This window comes from Microcaecilia unicolor, chromosome 7 (genome assembly GCF_901765095.1).
Source record: "Microcaecilia unicolor chromosome 7, aMicUni1.1, whole genome shotgun sequence".
In the NCBI taxonomy this organism is placed as follows: Eukaryota; Metazoa; Chordata; class Amphibia; order Gymnophiona; family Siphonopidae; genus Microcaecilia; species Microcaecilia unicolor.
Window position 1 is genome coordinate 133,698,254 of NC_044037.1, and position 21,257 is coordinate 133,719,510.

The 21,257-nt window shown below is 47.5% G+C and overlaps 1 protein-coding gene across 1 annotated transcript in view; it reads right to left on the bottom strand.

Annotated features, from left to right (window-relative positions):
- The window catches only part of MCM3AP (minichromosome maintenance complex component 3 associated protein), an 888,504-nt gene that overhangs the window by 234,723 nt on the left and 632,524 nt on the right, over positions 1 to 21,257 (bottom strand). The window contains 1 exon segment of the mRNA XM_030208795.1: positions 112 to 373. Coding sequence (XP_030064655.1) covers positions 112 to 373 — 262 coding nt within the window.

Sequence of the window (21,257 nt, forward strand, 5' to 3'; positions counted from 1 at the left end):
AGAAAATGACAAAATACACAAAATGAATGGTTTGGCAGCTTTCTGGTTTAAATGGTATAATCTGAGGGCTAATGCCTCTTTCATTTCAAACTCCAGTGTACATGATCATACCTTCCTCCACTTCTTCCTTCTCTTCAGTAGTCTCTTCCAAGCTGGGGAGAAAGATCACCAGAGGAAGCATGGGCTGGAAAGGCTTAGCCTGCAGAAGCTGCTTCAGCTGCAGTAGAGCAGAAAGCCAGTATACATCATCCTCCATCATGTCCTGGCTCTTCACTCTGGGAGACAGCAGCAAAACCAGAGCACTGGTTCCAAGCATATCCTTCTCAGTCTCAACTGCATCCAGTTCTGAATTACTCAGGGTGCCATAAGTCACCTGTAAAGTTATGAAGTTAGTGCAACATTAATTATGTGATCTGCAAAATTTACTTATACTGATATGATAACTTCAGTAATACAATCATTCCATTATGTGACAGGTACCTGCAGTCTCAGAACTACTCAGAGCTACCCTAAAGCAAAGTTACTTACTTGCAACAGGTGTTTTCTGAATACGAGTAGGCCATATTTCTAAAAATAGCTACAAATGATCAGTTACCTGTCACTTCTGCATGCCTCAGAGCAGGTATAAACACCGACATCTGGATTTGATAAGGTAGACGGGAAAATTAGGTTCTTACATTGCTAATTTTCTTTCCTTTAGTCACAGCAGATGAATCCATTAACTGAAGGGTTGTATCCGCCTACTAGCAGGTGGAGATAGAGAACACTGAAAGCACATGGTGTTCTCCTGGATGCCCAGCCCCCTCTGCTTTCAGTATATGGAATTTCCAACGCAGAGTGAATGAGAAAGGCAAAATAACAAACTTTCCTCACAGAGAACAAACACCCCTGAACCGGAGCAATAACCAAACAAAGGAGGGACGTTATCAACCTCCTGCAATAAAAACAGCATGTAGTAACTGATAGCTTGTCTTCAAGTACTCCTGATGAGACACAATGTCTGTATGCAACATCTGTACAAAAACTAAAGTCAGACATGGATTCATCTGCTGTGACTAAAGGAAAGAAAATTATCAAGGTAAGAACCTAATTTTCCCTTCCTTGTCATCAACAGCAGATGAATCCATTAACTGATGGGATGTACCAAAGCACTCCCTAAGTAGGGTGGGAACAGGCAACTCCGCGAGCAAGCACCAGCGCTCCAAAATGCGCATCCTGCCGCGCTGCCACATCCAGCCTGTAATGCTGCACCAAAGAGAGCTGAGAAGCCCAGGTAGCCGCACGACAGATCTCCAGTTTTAGCCCACGAAGAGAACATTCCCTCGTAGAGTGCACTTTAAACGTTTCAGGCCACCCAGCACCCAGCATCAGGCCTCCCTCCTTCCCAGCACCAAGCCTCCCACCCACCCAGCAGCACCCAGCATCAGGCCTCCCTCCCTCCCACCCAGCACGCAGCATCAGGCCTCCCTACCACCCAGCAGCACCCAGCACCAGGCCTACCTCCCTCCCACCCAAAATGAATGGTTAGCCGCACGACAGATCTCCAGTTTCAGCCCACGAAGAGGACAATCCCTCGTAGAGTGCACTTTAAAAGTTTCAGGCGGCGACCGCCCTGAAATCAGATAAGCAGAAAAAATGAGTTCCTTAAGCCAGCGGGCTATAGTGGCCTTAGACACCGGAAACTCCCGTCGGGGACCTGCCAACAAAACAAATAAATGATCAGAATTCCTAAACTCATTTGATACTGCCACAGAGCCCTGCGGACATCCAAAAGGCGCAATTGCCCAAAGGAGTCCAGAAACTCCTCCTTACAAAGGGAAGGAAGAAAAATGGGCTGGTTCAGGTGAAAAGCTGAAACACCTTAGGCAGAAAGGAAGGCACCATATGAACAGTTACCCCGGATTCAGAGAACTGTAGAAAAGGATCCCGACAGGAAAAAGCCTGAAGCTCAGACACTCTTCTTGCAGACGTCATTGCCACTAAAAAAACAGTCTTGAGAGTCACATCCTTCTCAGAAGCCCATTTAAGAGGCTCAAACGGAGATCCCTAGAGTGCCTTCAACACGAGCCCCAGGTTCTAAGTCAGACAGGGCGACCGCAAAGGAGGACAGAGACGAAGCACCCCGCTGAGAAAACGGACAATATCCTGATGAGCAGCAAGGGACAAGCCGGAGACTTTCCCCCGGAAGCAGGCTAACTCTGCCACTTGACCTAGAAGAGAATTGTAGGCCAGGCCCTTTTGTAGCCCGTCCTGCAAAAAGTCCAGCAAAAGCGAGACTGTCGCCAGAGATGGCGAGATAGACTTTGGAGTATACCACACCTCAAAAGTGCGCCAGATCCAAGCAAAAGTCGCAGAGGTAGACCGCGTGCGAGCCTGCAAGAGCGTGGCAACCTTATTAGAATAGCCCTTGTCCTTCAATTGCGCCCTCTCAAGAGCCAGGCCTTAAGACCAAAGCGGCAAGGATCTTCCATAGTTACCGGACCCTGAACTAACAAGTTTGGAACCTGAGGCCGGAGATCCGTGTACCAGGGATGACTTGGCCAATCCGGGGTGATGAGAATCACCAATCCTCGGTGCAGGCAAATCCGAAGAAGTACTTGCCCTATCAAGGAGAAAGGGAACACATACAGGAGGCCCGAGTGCCAAGGTTGAGCTACGGCAGGTATGGCGAACCTTTCAGAGACTGAGTGCCCAAACAGCAACCCAAAATCTAATTATTTATCGTAAAGTGCTGGTACTCATTATGGGTGGGGTCACCACCTATGACTCCACCCCTATGATAGCCACACCCCTTACACCAGCCATGGCGCATATAAACAGACATCATTGAAAATATTATACTAGCATAGGAGAAAAAATAACATGATTTTTCATTTCTATAAGCTGTTACAGCTCCAGTATACCCAGTGCAAAATAAGACAGCAGATGTAAATTCTCAAATTGGCCATATTCCAAACACTAAAATGAAAATAAAATGATTTTTTCTACCTTTGTTGTCTGGTGATTTTGTTTTTCTATTCATATTGGTCCTAGTCACTGATTCTGCTGCTCTCTATCTGTTCTCTTAACTTCGTTTCCAGGCCTTCCTTTCCATTTATTTTTTTACTTTCCTCCTTTCTTCTTCATTTTTTGCCCTCCATCCATGTCCAGCAACCCTCCTCTCCCCTCCAGCCACAAATGTCCAGCCACCCTCCTCTCCCCTCCAGCCACCCTCCTCTCCCCCTGCCCTCCCAGCACCCAGCATCAGGCCGCCAGCCCTCCCACCCAGCACCAGGCCTCCCTCCCTCCCAGCACCAGGCCTCCCTCCCACCCAGCACCAGGCCTGCCTCCCTCCTACCCAGCAACCAGCAGCACCCAGCACCAGGCCTGCCTCCCTCCCAACACCCAGCATCAGGCCACCCAGCACCAGGCCTCCCTCCCTCCCACCCAGCATCACCCAGCACCAGGCCTCCCTCCCTCCCAGCACCAAGCCTCCCACCCACCCAGCATCAGGCCTCCCTCCCTCCCACCCAGCACGCAGCAGCACCCAGCATCAAGCCTCCCTACCACCCAGCAGCAGGCCTACCTCCCTCCCACCCAGCACCAGGCCTGCCTACCTCCCTCCCACCCAGCAGCAGGCCTGCCTACCTCCCGCCCTCCCTCCAACCATGCAAGCATCAGGCCACCCGCCCGTCCTCCCTCCCTCCCAGCACCAGGGTCCCCCACTCCTCCTCCGAAATTTAAAAAGCGTACCGGATTAAGATAGCGTCAGCAGTGGCAGCGAAAAGCGTGTTTTTCGTTCGGCGCACCTTCCCTTCTGTCTCTCAAGCTCTGGTCCCGCCTATGAGGGCGGGACCAGAGCTTGAGAGACAGAAGGCGCGCCGAGTGAAGAACACGCTTTTCGTTGCCGCTGCCACTGCCGACGCTGCCTTAACCTGGTACGCTTTTTAAATTTCAGAGGAGGAGGGGGGGCCCTGGTGCTGGGAGGGAGGGAGGACGGGTGGGCGGGCGGCCTAATGCTTGCTTGGTTGGAAGAGGGAGGGAGCGAGGGCGGGCGGCCTGGTGCTTGGTGGGAGGGAGGGAGGCTGGCCTGGTACTCGGAGGGAGGGAGAGTGGGCGGAGCGGACTAGCGATGGCGCGCATGCCAAGGGAGAGAGCTCTGCGTGCCCTCTATGGCACGCGTGCCATAGGTTCACCATCACTGAGCTAGGGCATCCAACCCCGCTGAGCGAGGATCTTTCCTTCTGCGAAAAAGCAAGGGACTTTGGCGTTTACGCTTGACGCCATGAGATCCAAGCCTGAAGTCCCCCATTTGGCACAAATCTGAAGAAAAACTTCTTCTGCCAGTTCCCATTCTGCCGGGTCGATTAGATGTCTGCTGAGGAAATTGGCTAGTACGTCGCTTTGACTGGCTAAGTGAGCCGTGCACAGCAGCTCTAGGTGGTGCTTGGCCCAGTCGCAGATCCGAGATGCCTCTGCAGCCGTGGCTGTCTTGTTGTCTGACAGAACTCGGACAGGAAGACCCTGTGGAAGGCCAGAAGAGCCTGGAATATTGCTCTCAGTTCCAAGCGATTGATGGACCATCCCACTTCTGAGGTGGACCACAGACCCTGAGCATAGCCTCCCTGGCAATGAGCTCCCCAGCCTGAAAGGCTGGCATCCGTTATCACCAGACATCAAAAAGGAAGAGCCAGTGGCATCCCCTGCCGCAGCATGTTTTGTTTTTGTTACATATGTACCCCGCGCTTTCCCACTCATGGCAGGCTCAATGCGGCTTACATGGGGCAATGGAGGGTTTAAGTGACTTGCCCAGAGTCACAAGGAGCTGCCTGTGCCTGAAGTGGGAATCGAACTCAGTTCCCCAGGACTAAAGTCCACCAACCTAATCACTAGGCCACTCCTCCACTCCAGGAGTGTCGGAAAGCCACCAATCCATACTGTGCTGGGCCACAGGAAGCCACCTTAGTCTGCGTTGGTATTCCTGGGAAATTGGAGACCATTGCTGAAGCAGAGCAAGCTGCAGTGGCCTCATGTGAGCTCTCGCCCAGGGAACCACCTCTACGGTGGCCGTCATCGATCCCAGGAGCTGAGCAAAGTCCCAAGCTCGAGGGCGAGGCATTCGCAGGAGCAGGCGAACCTGATACTGAAGCTTGAGATGCCTGTTGTCAGGAAGAAAAACGAACCCCGAAGCTGTGTCGAACCGGACCACCAAATACTTGAGAGACTGAGAGGGGGTCAGGTGACTTTTGGGCATATTGACTACCCAGCTCTGAGTCTGAAGAACTGAAACAACTCTGAATGTGGCAAGTTGGCTTTCGTTTGCCGAATCCGCTCTGATGAGCCAGTCATTGAGATAAGGGTGAACTCTGATACCCTCTCGCCTGAGAAAGGCAGCCACCACTACCAACAACTTGGAAAAAGTCCGAGGGGCAGTTGCCCGGCCAAAAGGCAAGGCGCGAAACTGAAAATGTTGGCTCAATTCTGCAAACCGGAAAAACCGCTGATGCGGCAGACAGATGGAAATATGCAAATATGCTTCCTTGAGGTCCAGAGACGTGAGAAACTCTCCTGGCTGTACCGCCGCAATGACGGAGCGCAGGGTTTCCATATGGAAGTGTCGCACTCCTAAGACCTCGTTGACTCTGCGTAAGTCGAGGATAGATCTGAACGACCTGCCTTTTCGAGGCACCACAAAATAGATGGAGTAGCGACCGCAGCCGCGTTCGGCGGGAGGAACTGGAACCACCGCTCACGAGCTTCAGCAACACTTGCAAGGTCTCGTTTACCGCCGACCGCTTGACAGCAGTGCCGCATCGGGACTCCAAAAACGTGTCTCCTACCGGGGCAGCGAATTCCAGTCGGTAACCTTCTCTGATCAGGTCCAGAACCCAATAATCCGAAGTAAACTTGGTCCACTCCTCGAGAAACAGGGAGACGACTCCCTACTGTGGGAACCGACGAGTGGAACGGCGCCCCATCATTGTGGGGGACGCCCCTAAACTCCTGGACGTTGCTCGGATGCCGCAGAGCGTTTGTTCGAACGAAAGGAGTTCCTCTGCTGGAAACGGGTACGTTGACCAAACCCCACAGACCGCCCCGGGTGATACCTGCGAACTTCGCGAAAACGTGGCCTGGAAGAGGAGGGAAAAGAAGGACTTTTGGAAGAAGGCCTCGGCCTATCCTCAGGCAACTGTTGGGACTGAGAGTCTCCTAGGTCCTTAACAATCTTCTCCAAATCCTCCCCAAATAAAAGAAGGCCCCAAAAGGGTAACCTCACCAGCCTTTGTTTAGAGGCCATGTCAGCCGCCCAATGCCGGAGCCAAAGAAGGCGGTGGGCAGAAACCGCCACCGACATCTGCTGAGCTGAAGCTCTAACCAGATCATAAAGGGAATCAGCCAAAAAAGACAGGGCAGACTCCATACACGGGCCGACCTCAGCGAGTGAACCCACTCCATCAGCGGGCTGCTCAACCATCTGATACAACCAGGAAAGGCAGGTCCGGGCTGTATAGGAACTGCAAATAGCCGCCCGTAAGGGCAGGTCCGAGATTTCAAGGGACCACTTCAGCGCGGATTCCAGCCGCTGGTCCTGCATATCTTTCAAAGCGACCCCTCCCTCCACCGGGAGAGTAGTCTTTTTAGTCACAGCCGTGACTAAAGCATCCACTTAAGGCATCCCAAAGAGGGCCAACTGACTTTCACTCGGAGGGTAAAGGTGACACATAGCCCTGGCCACCTTCAAGGGACCATTAGGGTTAGACCATTGAGCTGAAATAAGCTGTCGGATGGAAGCATGCATGGGAAAAGCATGAGAAGGCTTCTTAGTACTAGCCATCCAAGGATTAATAGAAAAGGCAGCGCCCTCGTCAGGATCTTCAATACAAAGGGCCTGTAAGACATCAGAAATGAGAGCTGGCAGCTCGTTGCAGTGGAAAATCCAAACCGCTTTAGGGTCATCCAACTCCTGTGGCAAGCAGCCACCCTCGTCTGGATCATCAGTCCGTGAGGGCCTGCCAGACCCCTAAGATTCCCCGAAACTAGACCATGGGGGAGAACAAAGCGAAGAGTCCCCCTCAGACGGGGTATTCACTCGTCTACACTTAGTGTCAGCCAAAAGCTCGGGGGAAGAAATAAAGTCTCTAGCAAACACTGGGCTATCAAGAACTGGAGGCAACCCAGTCCGAAAGGAATTGTTAGGAGCCTCAGGCAGTGCTTTTTTTTTTTTTTTTTTTTAACATAAAAGCCTTATGCATCAGCAGCACAAATTCATGGGAGAAAAACTCACCCTGTGCATCCGCCCCCACGTTGGGGGAAGCGGAGGCAATAGCTTCTCTAGAAGCCTTGAAACGAGGCATCCCTCCGCAATCAGACCTCTCCGCAACTGCCATGCTCGTGCCAGCATTAGCATCAAGGCAGCATGTGCTGCAAAGCCCCGCTGCTGATCTGCGTTTCCCACAGTGGGAGCAGCGCTAAACCCCTTCAGTAGCCATCAAATACACAAAACAAAATGGCGCCTTCGCTCCAAAACTTACCCGGCACAGAGCGCTGTCAGCGGGAACCTCCCTGGAGGAGCTGGGCACTACTCTCACCTCAGGAGACCGAGTCAAATGAGCTTCGGTCAAGCTGCACCGAACCAGGAGCTCTGGAGACAGCCTCTCTCTTTTTTTTTTTCTGTGAGGAAAGTTAGAGGCAGGCAGCCACAGAGGAACTCCGGGAGGAAGGGGAATGGGGTAAGGCAGGGACAGGGGAAACCAAGTATGACTTTAAAGTGGGCACTACCAGCCACAACACCCCCTGCTCTACTGGCAAAGCACAGGAGCCACCCCAGGCAGAAATCCAGGAGCTGAGAAAGCGACGTCCACACCTGCTGGGAGATAGAGATATACTGAAGGCAGAGGGGGCTGGGCGTCCAGGAACACCATGTGCTTTCAGTGTTCTCTATCTCCACCTGCTGGTAGGCGAATACAACCCATCAGTTAATGAATTCATCTGCTGTTGATGACAAGGAAGTGTATTTTCTTTGCAAACCAGGATATACAGACAAATATTTCAGGCTTGCCTGTAACATACCTCTCTGAAAATAGTGCATGCAGCTTTACCAGAATTGGTACTTACAGTGGTGGAAATAAGTATTTGATCCCTTGCTGATTTTGTAAGTTTGCCCACTGACAAAGACATGAGCAGCCCATAATTGAAGGGTAGGTTATTGGTAACAGTGAGAGATAGCACATCACAAATTAAATCCGGAAAATCACATTGTGGAAAGTATATGAATTTATTTGCATTCTGCAGAGGGAAATAAGTATTTAATCCCTCTGGCAAACAAGACCTAATACTTGGTGGCAAAACCCTTGTTGGCAAGCACAGCGGTCAGACGTCTTCTGTAGTTGATGATGAGGTTTTCACACATGTCAGGAGGAATTTTGGTCCACTCCTCTTTGCAGATCATCTCTAAATCATTAAGAGTTCTGGGCTGTCGCTTGGCAACTCGCAGCTTCAGCTCCCTCCATAAGTTTTCAATGGGATTAAGGTCTGGTGACTGGCTAGGCCACTCCATGACCCTAATGTGCTTCTTCCTGAGCCACTCCTTTGTTGCCTTGGCTGTATGTTTTGGGTCATTGTCGTGCTGGAAGACCCAGCCACGACCCATTTTTAAGGCCCTGGCGGAGGGAAGGAGGTTGTCACTCAGAATTGTACGGTACATGGCCCCATCCATTCTCCCATTGATGCGGTGAAGTAGTCCTGTGCCCTTAGCAGAGAAACACCCCCAAAACATAACATTTCCACCTCCATGCTTGACAGTGGGGACGGTGTTCTTTGGGTCATAGGCAGCATTTCTCTTCCTCCAAACACGGCGAGTTGAGTTCATGCCAAAGAGCTCAATTTTTGTCTCATCTGACCACAGCACCTTCTCCCAATCACTCTCGGCATCATCCAAGTTTTCACTGGCAAACTTCAGACGGGCCGTCACATGTGCCTTCCGGAGCAGGGGGACCTTGCGGGCACTGCAGGATTGCAATTCGTTATGTCGTAATGTGTTACCAATGGTTTTCGTGGTGACAGTGGTCCCAGCTGCCTTGAGATCATTGACAAGTTCCCCCCTTGTAGTTGTAGGCTGATTTCTAACCTTCCTCATGATCAAGGATACCCCACGAGGTGAGATTTTGCGTGGAGCCCCAGATCTTTGTCGATTGACAGTCATTTTGTACTTCTTCCATTTTCTTACTATGGCACCAACAGTTGTCTCCTTCTCGCCCAGCGTCTTACTGATGGTTTTGTAGCCCATTCCAGCCTTGTGCAGGTGTATGATCTTGTCCCTGACATCCTTAGACAGCTCCTTGCTCTTGGCCATTTTGTAGAGGTTAGAGTCTGACTGATTCACTGAGTCTGTGGACAGGTGTCTTTCATACAGGTGACCATTGCCGACAGCTGTCTGTCATGCAGGTAACGAGTTGATTTGGAGCATCTACCTGGTCTGTAGGGGCCAGATCTCTTACTGGTTGGTGGGGGATCAAATACTTATTTCCCTCTGCAGAATGCAAATAAATTCATATACTTTCCACAATGTGATTTTCCGGATTTAATTTGTGATGTGCTATCTCTCACTGTTACCAATAACCTACCCTTCAATTATGGGCTGCTCATGTCTTTGTCAGTGGGCAAACTTACAAAATCAGCAAGGGATCAAATACTTATTTCCACCACTGTATCTGTATGATCTGAGGTCTAATATCTAGGTATTATTCTTGATTCTAAATTAAACATGCATTCACATATTCAAATGGTGGACTGTTTTTCCTTTTTCAAATTGAGGATAATATGTAGGTAGAAACGATACCTTAATTTTGAAGATTTTTCAATCAGCAGAAGTGTCTTTAATACATCATATTAATTATTGTAATGTATTATAGTAGGAGCTGCCTAATTTGTTACTAACATCCTTATAAGTCATTAATTTACCATTATTTTTTTCAGAAACACTACAAGATATGCTGACATTTCTCTAGCAAAAAAAAAAATGTTGGTGGATACCACCTGGAACCATGGGCACACCCCCCCCCCCCCCCCCACTTATGTTGTTCAGAAGTGTATAATGAATGCTATTGAACATTAGAAGACAATAAAGATGTTTTGAAATTGTTATAGTGTGAGGATAACATATTAATAAAAACTAAGCTGATAAGAGTGGGATTATAGTTGTGCTTGAGAGACAACACCATGGAGCTTGTTTACTAATGTATGCTAAGCAGTTAACACACAAAGTATTATGCATTGTTCATGGACAAGCATGGTAACTGTTACTGCACAGGCATCAAAATATGTTCTGAAGACATGTCCTGGGAGTAGAGGTGAAAAATGGGTCTGGACTGCATATAAAGTGTGTGACATTTGTGAGCCCTTGGCCCAGAGGTGGCCCTGTGAGAATCACCCAACCACCTCTGGGTAGACCAAGTCCCCTCAGAACTAAGAGTACTCCAAAGAACCGGACTGGACCACAAGTGGAGATGAACTGAGGCAGCTTTAATAGTAACAAAACGCATGGCAAAAAGGGTAGCCAAATGGCACAGAAAGAAAACAAAGCCTAACTGCACAGTCTAACCTAGCTGGAGCAAGGCAAACAAACATAAAATAAAATAAGGTAAAGTAGAACAGCCTAGCTGCATAGGGAAATCAAACATAAGCAGTCTAGTTACATCGCTCAACACTGGCTGCAGCAACGTGTAATATAAAGTAGCAAGGCCCGAGCAGACACTCCCAGGGTAGGTGAAGTAAAGTAGCAAAACCCAAGCCGGTGCTCCCAGGGCTGGTGAAGTGAAGTAGCAAAACCCGAGCTGGAGCCCCCAGGGCTGGTGAAGTGAAGTAGCAAAACCCGAGCCGGCGCTCCCAGAGCTGGTGAAGTGAAGTAGCAAAACCTGAGCTGGTGCTCCTGTAAGGGGCAGCCTCGCTTGGACTTTTGTACAAACCATACTGCTTGAACTTTTATAGAAACTAGAGACTCTTAAGTTACACTTTCCACTGTGAAATGAACTTTCCACTGTGAAATGCATTGTATTGTGCCTTGGCTGTACAAGCCATAAATTGCTTACTTAGCTGAACCATTGTAGCCTGCAGGATAACACTCTACTGTATTTTTGCTAGAGAATGAATAACTTGTAATAGTTAACCAAATCACTGAAGCTTGTAAGAGACCTTTTGACCTTTTTGGCTATAGGATGCAGGTACAGCCTGATAACAATCGCAGCTTGAATTGAGCCCCTGGGCTGAGTTCTGCTTCTACCATAGCTGTACATTTCTTTGGTAATTGAACTGTGAATTTAAGTGCTGTGTGCATACCTATATGAAACTGCTTGCAGAGTTAAGTTTCGTTTCTGATGATTTCCTTTCTTTTCTGCTGTATGATGTATATAGGTACGTTTGTATGCAAATGCAGTAAGGTATATATGTGCTGACCCACTGAGGGAAGTCACGCAGTATCCTGAGACTTAACTCAGTGCTGTGTCTTGGCTGCCAAATAAAGTTTACTTGATTGGGATCCATTTTGCCTCCAGTCTCGTGATTGATTGCTAATTTTCCTGTTACACTCCTAGGGCAGGTGAAATAAAAGTTGAAGGCAAAGCTTTACTCCTCAGGACAATCAGGTTTGGAAGCAGACTTCCACTGGAACACAGCATAAGGTGCAAGCTGTAGGCAAAGCTTTACTCCTCTGGACTCCGTGGCATGGAAGCAGACTTCCACTGGAACAAAGCACAAGGAGAAAGCTGTAGACAAAGCTTCAGGCCATGGCCTTGCAAAAAAAAAAAAAAACCAGTAGCAGAAACTAGCAGAGCCCAGGCAGGCCTGGATCTCATCAAGGATAATTACCAGAACACTGAGCACTCTCAGAAGTCAGCTTAAGAAGTGCTCAATGCTGATGACATCATCAGCTTGGCCTCCACCACTCTACAGTGACCCCACAGGTCACTGACTAGAACTGCAGGTAAGTTTAGAAGGAGGAATAGGGCACTGATGAGTGCCCTGACGAGCAAGGCACGGACGTCGACGACCATGACAAAGTGCATATAAACTGGAAAAGATATGGAGGAGATGGTGTAAATCTCACCTGGATGAAGACAGGTTAAACTGTAGGAAGCACATGACAAAGTACCGCCGAGCCTTAACAGCAACTAAAAACAATTTCTTTTAATGCATTCACTGCACAGGCTGCTAATTCAACCAAGCAAGCAGTTCTTCAATATAGTAAACGGTCTATTGAACCCCCCAGTGGAGGAGTAGCCTAGTGGTTAGTGCAGTGGATTTTGATCCTGGGGAACTGAGTTTGATTCCCACTGCAGCTCCTTGTGACTCTGGGCAAGTCACTTAACCCTCCAAAAAAATAAGTACCTGAATATATGTAAATCGCTTTGAATGTAGTTGCAAAAACCTCAGAAAGGCGGTATATCAAGTCCCATTTCCCTTCCCCCACAACAGAACCAGCCTGCAAGTCTAAACTAAACTGCATACTTTGCCAACAAAATTAAAAGTCTCTACAGGCACTCCTACTCCCATCCTGTCTCCAATCAGTTAACCAGGAGTGTACAAACCTGTCCCCTCCTGACAGAGACAGATGCAACACTTAACACAATGACAGAGGAAAGCCTTAACAAATTCCTAAGAGACCTTTGACCAACTATCTGCTCTCTTGACTCCTGTCCATCAAAGATAGTGCAGCAGGCAAGTATGAGCCTCACAGAAGGCCCCACAAAAACTGTGCACTCCTTTCTTTATAAAAGGGCAACTACCAATAGCATTAAAAGGACAGTGGTTCACCCTTTGCTTAAGAAAAACACCCTTGACCAGGACAAACTTGAAAGTTACTGGTCAGTATTCAACATCCCATTTCTATGGAAACTTATACAACAAACAGTCTGTGTTCAACTCAGAGATTGGCTAGAAGAGAGAAACTGGCTAGATCCAAGTCAATCTGGATTCAGATCTGGTTATGGAACAGAAGCTTTCCTCATATCCCTACTAGATGATCTTCACAGAAATCGAGACAAGGGATTTGCCTCGGTGTTAGTACTGCTAGAGTTTCTTTGGATCCAGAAACACATAACTAATATTATTAATTGTTTACAAACATCTGCAGGGATATTTCAAAGTATAGATTCCTCCTAAGGCGAGAGTCCTTGGTTTTAAGGCCAAAAACTCACGCCTTCTTTTCTGAGTGTCCCTGTTCAGATCTGGAAAAATTTGTATTTTACCACCAAAGAAATTAGTTTGCATGTTTTTAAAGTGCGGCGTCTTGTGGCCTACGCCTAGGGGAGCCTTAATCTGGCATGCCGCCAATTAGATGAATGACTATGTAATGGTGGTTCCTCCTGAGGAAGATCTAGTGAAATGCGGTTCAGCATCGGGGAACCGACAAACAGGAGACACCAAGGGTCAATTAATGAAATACTCACCGACTTCTCAGCACCTGTATAATGCTGTACAAGCGTGTTTTTCGGCTTGGTAGCGATAAACAGTGGATTCACATTTGAACTGAGTGTGATACATTTGGGACTAACACAATCAGCATTTGTTTGCTTCATGAGTGCAGTGGCCAAGTGGAAAGCGCGGCGTGAATCACTGCATTCTATAGACTGAGTTGTGTTTTTGTAATTATTAACTAAAATGTGGAAACAACGTGAATAGAATAAAATGTGAATTTTGTAAGTTAATTGAAACATTGTTTAGTGCAGCACAGGGCAAGAAGGGTGACAGGATGGTATGAGTGGAAGGTTTTAATATAATTATAGTAATAAAAGTTTTTTGATAAATAAAAAAAACAAAAAAACACTGGAGTCTTTTTGAGATATGTTTTTAAAGTACAAACGGAAAACATTGTTCCTATCAACTTCAAAAGCAAAGGAAACCATTAAAGTCAGTCGTTGAGTGACTAATTCCAAAGAATTCTCCAAAAATGCCGTCACATTTAAATCAGGTAATGGTTCTGGTGAAGCTGATTTTGCCCCAAATATATATTGTGCCTTGACAACTGGTGGTATAGCTTCTTTAGGAATATTCAAGACTTCTCCCAAATATCTCTTGAACATGATAACCGGAGGTATTAAAAGAACATTAGGAAAATTGAGAAGTCTTAAATTGTTTTGTCTAGCCTGGTTGTCGAGGTATTCAACCATTTTCACCAGAATTTCCTTATCTTTAATCATTAGGTTTGTTACATTCTGTAAAGATTTTACTTCCTCACTCAAAGTCTCTATTTTCTCTTCATGTTTTTGGGCTTGGGAAGTGACAAGAGCTTGGGAAGTTTTAAGAGAGGAAAAATCTTCTTTTAATATATTCGTAACCTGGACCAGGTTCCTGTTCATAGCCTGTATGGCGTCCCATAGGCTCTCGAGAATAATTGCTGTTGATTTTCCAACTCCTCAAATGACCACTGAAGGTAGCCCCGATACACTGGCGGAGGTAGCATGTTCCATTTCACCTTTCCAGGTAGCAGTAGTTACTGGGGTAACTTCTGTTACGGATCTTCCTCTGACTGCTTGCAGGCTCGACTCACCGGTCTGTCCAAGCTGTGATCTCGCTACAGGTAAAACACTTCCGGGTCGAAGAGGTACAGCACCAGAGGGTGGGCTTAGAGAAGCCTCCTCAATACTGCAGTCCGGCGTCCTTCCGTCGAAACTGACCTTCGTCGGTGTCTGCGGCTCGACTCACTGTATTCCAAAGCACTCGAGCGTCGGCTGACGGGGAGTGGAAATAACGGGGGCAGAGGAAGCTTGCAACCCCATTTTTCCCTTCCTTTTCCCCATGATGTCATCGGGTAAGGAGTAATTCCACCACTAGCTTTACTGAGGTCAGGAGCTCAGCGAGTAACATCCTCCCTGGCAGCCATCTTGTTCCCATCACCTTACTTTCTAACTCCTCTTACCTATCTATATGTTCAATTAAAATGTTCTATTACGTATTGTGTTGACATTGTATGTAGTATACTATGCCATACTTTCTTTTGTTATTTGAATATTTTTACTGAAGTAATTGTCTGTTGCTCATGTTTTAATTATTTTATCGTACACCTCGAGTGAATTCCTTCAAAAAGGTGGTAAATAAATCCTAATCTACTATAATAAAAAGCACCTCCAACGTTCTGAAGCTGACTCCGTGGCACTGTGGCAGTGTAGGGTTCGTAAGTCTGTCATTCAGCGTTTCATTGGCTCTCAAACAAACGCGATGTCACAAGAACGAGGAACCAATCAACAGTGTGAAAAACTCGCCCAACACGCCTGCCAGGTCCGTTATTGCAACACAACACAAACCCAAAGACACTGACAGAGAGGGGGCCTGAACAACGCCAACTTAGGGGAAAGGGGGGTGGGATACTGCAGATCTGTTAGGGGGGTGGCTCAGCCTTTGCAGGTATTTTTAAAGACCCTAAGGAGGTGGTGGGGGGAGGGAGAGATACAGGCCCCAACTCTACACCTCTCAATGTGTGTGGGAGCGGGGAAGGGGGGATGATACGCGCCCCGATCTCGCTCCCCTCAAGCAAAGGAGAAGGGAGAGGAGAGGGGGGCAGAGACACAGTTAATTTGAAAAGAGCCGCCCGGGGAAGGGAGGCAGAAGATCTGTAGGAGAGCAGCATTGGGAGGCCTGCCCCCCTCTCCGTCCGAACTCCGTCACCAGCCCCCGGGAAAAACCCTAAACACACCCCACAACCGGTAAATGAGCTGAAGGAAAAGCCCCACATGGGGCCGGAGTCTTACCTACCGCCGATGAGCCCAGTCACCCGGGTGGGAGAGAGGGAGGGAGGCAGGCAAAAGAAAACGGAGCTCCTCACGACCTCCACCACACCGGTGGTACTGACGTGACAATCAAGCACAGCACAGAGGGGAGCCCGCACCTCAATAAGGGAGGAACGGAATGGGAAACCACGGCCCAGGCTCCGCCCCAACCCCCACCGCTTCGGGACAGGCTGGGTAGTGCCTCCAAATCTCCGCCTCCAGAGCGAGAGGGACGGGAATCCCACCCCTCAGCCAAAGGGGGCGGAGCAGCACCTCCCAATTCCTGCCTCTGCTCCAAGGTGAGGTGACCGCGAGTGCTTCTGCATCAGTGTCATTTTCTGTTTCACTCTAAGGTTCGGGTCTTCGTGTCATGCAGTGCATAGGTCTAGGAGGGAGGGAGACCCTGAAACTCGGAGGGAGGAGGGAGGGAACAAACCTGAAAGTCGGAGGGAGGGGACAACCCTGAAACTCAGAGGGAGGAAGAGAGAGAGGGGACAACCCTGAAACTCGGAGGGAGGGAGGGCATGACCCTGGAACTCGGAGGGAGGGAGGGGGCGACCCTGAAACTCGGAGGGAGGGAGGGGAGGGCATGACCCTGGAACTTGGAGGGAGGGAGGGCATGACCCTAGAACTTGGAGGGAGGGAGGGCATGACCCTGGAACTCGGAGGGAGGGGACAACGCTGAAACTCGGAGGGAGGGAGGGAGGGAGGGAGGGGACGACCCTGAAACTCGGAGGAAGGGAAGGGAGGGCATGACCCTGGAACTTGGAGGGAGGGAGGGCATGACCCTGGAACTCGGAGGGAGGGAGGGCATGATCCTGGAACTCGGAGGGAGGGCATGGCCCTGGAACACGGAGGAAGGGCATAACCCTGGAACTCGGAGGGAAGGAGGGATATGAGGCACCGATTGCTCCTTTTCAACCGATATCCCAGGCACTTACTGGAAGTTTTCCTGGTTGGTTAGTGGCAGGGTAGGTATGATCCTTTGATACTCCTGCACCATTGCTAGCCAGCATTCCAAATTACAACTGTGATCTCAAGCGGTAGTTTTACAGCATTACTATTAAAGGTTTAGCTGCCAAATAAGGGTGAAAAGTAGTAAATGTCTGCCTTGTATGGTAACTGTAGGATAGGAAACCAACAATTACCGCAAAAGCTTTATGGTGTCCATGTGTTAATTTTTGCAGCTAACATATAGCAACTGCCAAACTACACTTTAGTAAACAGGTCCTATATTAAAGAAATTCAAAAAGAACTTGAAGACTAGGACGTTTACCTTCTACTACTCAATAGCCCTACTAAACACTTAACATGAAAGAAAGAGATATCTTTTGGGATCTAAGAAGCAAAGGGGGTTTTATTACCCAATGAGAAAATAATATTTTGGAGTTATCCTTTGTATACATGCAGAATACATAAATCACTTTCTCCACCAGGAAAACCGATTGCTTCCGGGATATGCTCAGTGCTGGAAACACTTTTGAAATGTAAACTCTTCTTTGAGACCTTTTATACCGGAGATTCCTCTGTAAGTTAAGGATTCTACCCATGTAAGCAATTTCTAGATATGATTGTTTGGATTATCTTTTATTAGTTAAGTTTGATATGTAATCTTTATTTATGACATTTCTATCCCACATTATCCCGAGGGAAGCTCAGGTTCATTGTGGCTTACAAACAAACACTATAGAATAATAGATAATATGAAAAAATAGCGTATTATATAGTACGAAATATGAAACAAAAAAGTGAGGAGAATAAGTGAGGATACCAAGAAAAATGTTTATTCACATAAAAAAGGACGTCAGACTCACAGAAACAGAAGCCTGCGCGGCCGCGTTGCTGATCTGCAAGGGCAGGCTTCTACATGGAATGTTGCTAGTAAAGGAGTAGGCCTAGTAGTTAGTGCAGTGGAACATCGAAGGTTGCTACTATTTGAGATTCTATATGGAATGTTGCTAAGTGGAGGAGTGGCCCAGTGGTCAGAGCACCGGACTTGCAATCCAGAGGTGGCAAAATGTTTATGAGCACTTGGTGAGTTTTTACATAAATTGGCTGAACTGGCCTTCATTAGGAAATTATTTTTGAGGAAAAAGTTTCACCAATAAACTAAAAGAGCAGCATGGGAGTTGGGAGGGGGTATAGGACTATTTCCTTGCTGAATGTGGAAGCTAAATTGTTTGCTAAGATCTTGGCAAATTGACTGGCTCACATGCTATCCTCTGTGATAGCTGAACCACAGGTTTGTTTTGTTCGAGGATGTACAATTACTAGGAATTTGAGAAAAATTCTTCTTTCGCTTGAACAGGTGGAGCATGCCCATATTCCATCATTGTTAGCTTCGATGCGGGAAAAGCTTTTGATCGTGTTGCTTGGAATTTTTTATTTGCTACTTTGCGTCAATATGGTGTGGGAGAATTTTTTTGAATGCAGTTAAGACATTGTATGCTTCACCTCAGGCAATGATTTGGATAAATGGTGTTTTTCATCACCCTTTATTGTAAGTAGGGGTACGCAATAGGGTTGCCTTCTATCTCCACTATTATTTGTTCTCTCCTTAGATTCTCTGATCAGAGAAATCATGGGTAACCCTGAAATTAAAGGAGATAGAACTGGCGTACAGGAATTTAAAATATCTGCTTTTGTGGACAATATTTTAGTGCATGTTACAAATCCTCAAAGGTCAATAGAAATGCTTATGGATAGTGTTGTGGAATATGTTGAATTTTCCGGTTTCAGGTTAAATTCTCAAAAGTCTTTGGCCTTACCTACTACTGAATCGGTGCAAAGAGATTGGGTAGGCCCGCTTCCTCTATGTTGGGAACCCATTTCATTTACTTATCTGGGGATTTGATTACCTGATAAGGCCACGTTACTCTATGACTGTAATATAACTAGGTTACTGGACTCTACTAGAGATTTGTCTGTCTCGTGGCTTTATCTTCTTCTGTTGGTGCATGGCCAAATACAACTTTTTAATATGGTCCTGTTCCGCAAATGGCTTTACACCTTACAGTTATTGCCTCTTCGCCTATTGAAACAAGATTTAAATTCTCTGCGGAAACTTCTTTCTAAATTTTGTTGAGCAGGGAAGAAGCCAAAAATGGCTTTTAAATATTTAATAGGTTCGTGGAAACACGGGGGTATAGTGCTGCCTAATTTACGGATGTATAATCAAGCCTGCTTACTTCGATATCTTGGGGAGTGGTTTTTGGGTGAACAGGACTTTACTCCAATAGATTATGAAATTAAAGTTTATTCGCCATGGCACATCAACTCTCTTCTACAAGGCCCACTGAGAACTCTACCGATTGGGATTCGTCAGTGTAATTCTTCAGCCTTTGCGAGAGGTTTGATGATATTTGGTCCTTCTGTTAGGAGGGAATCCGGAAATTTCGGATTAGATCCCTATTCAAGGCAATTTTCACCAGGACTAGATAATGTTAGTTTTCGACGATGGGCCTTACAGGGGATGACTCTCTTACAGCATGTGATGGGAGAGGAGGGTCAGATGTTATCTTGGGCACAGTTACAGGCTAAGGGAGTGGTGGAACCTCAAGAATTATTGGTGTATCAAAAGCTGCAGCACTACCACCAGTCTTTGGAGGGGGGTTTGGCCTTCCCTTTAGGACACCACTTCCAGGAATTTTTTCGAAAGTTTAGAGAGAGCAGCCTATTCGTTTCTTTTCTTTATAAGGAGCTTTATCGGCTTTCAGTTGTCAGACCTCGAGTGGCTCTTCTGGGTAAATGGAGTCAGAACTTAAGTGTGCCTGTATCTGTTGCAGATTTTATGACCTTGATTAAGCATATACCTGATATCTCTATAAGTGCTGAGCTGAGAGAATGTCAATATCGAGTTTTGCATAGGGCTTATTTTACACAGGAGCAGAAGATTGGTGGGGTGGGGACTCCAGTATGCCCAAAATGTAATCAAGGCCCTAATTCTTTCTTCCATGCTTTTTGGGAATGTTCGAAAGTGCAATTATTTTGGAGGGCTATTTTGCATTATCTCGGGAAGCTCTTGGTCTGCTCTCTGCCGAATACGCCAGAATTGCTTTTAGACAAATATGAAACTTTTCATGTTTCTAATCATTATGGCGTACTTTTTCTATGGAAAGACGCAGCTCTGGGTAAACGAATTATACTGGGGGTCTGGATAGGTGAGGCAATACCCTCTTTTTGGGCATGGAGAAACCGACTACACGTGTTGTTGTTGTTGGAAAAGAGGGTGGCTTGTTGCTCTCCAAAACGGAGGAAGTTGTTCTTGGCAACTTGGGATGCATATATACAATCTCTTCCCTTTAGGGCGTATAGTTTGATTTTGAATGGCCTCTAAAGTACTGTTAGAAAGGTGAAATGTGAACGGCGGTGAACAAGGAGAAGGTAAAATTATGTATCATACCTGATAATTTTCTTTCCCTTAATCATAGCCGATCAATCCATAGACTGGTGGGTTGTGTCCATCTACCAGCAGGTGGAGATAGAGAGCAATCTTTTGCCTCCCTATATGTGGTCATGTGCTGCCGGAAATTCCCCAGTATGTCGATATCAAAGCTCCATCCGCAGGACTCAGCACCTAGAGAATTACACCCACAAAGGGACACACTGCCCAGCTCACCACCGCCGAAGCGGGGGAGGGGAAATATTCCAGCACACCACCGCCGGGGCGGTGGGTGGGAAACCACACCCGCCGATGCGGGGGGAACTGGCTTATCCTGCTACCGCAACCGCGGGAGGAGCTGGCTTACCCTAACACCGCCGAAGCGGGAGGGATACAAAGCTACCCTACAGCCGCACGAAGCGGGAGGGAGCGCCGGCATAATTTAGTTATCAATCCAGCCACCGCCGAAACGGGGGGAGAGGAAGCAGCAGCTCACTGTAACACAAAATCATCTCAACTCGAATAGACTTCAATTGGAAGAACTTGAACACGAAGTCCTCGTGAACAGGAAATGAAGACTGAACTTGAACCTGAAATATAACCAGAACATAAACAATACAGATATCTGGGAGGGGCTATGGATTGATCGGCTATGATTAAGGGAAAGAAAATGATCAATTATGATACATAATTTTACCTTCCCTATCATCAAGCCGATCAATCCATAGACTGGTGGGATGTACCGAAGCAGTACTCACCCAGGGCGGGACATGGAAATCCCTCAACGCAAAACTGAAGCCCCAAACTGGGCCTCGGCCCAAGCAGCCACATCCAAGCGGTAATGTCGTGAGAAGGTATGAGCCGACGACCAAGTAGCCACTCTGCAAATCTTTTCCAAGGAGACAGATCTGGACTCCGCTATCGAGGCTGCTTGTGCTCTAGTAGAGTGTGCCTTCAGCTGAATAGGCAGAATCTTCCCTGCCGCCACATAAGCTGACGCGATCGTCTCCTTGACCCAACGTGCAACCGTAGGCTTAGATGCCTGAAGACCCTTACGAGGGCCTGCGAACAGCACGAACAGATGATCCGACTTCCGGAAATCATTGGTCACTTCCAAGTATCTGATGATGACCCGTCTA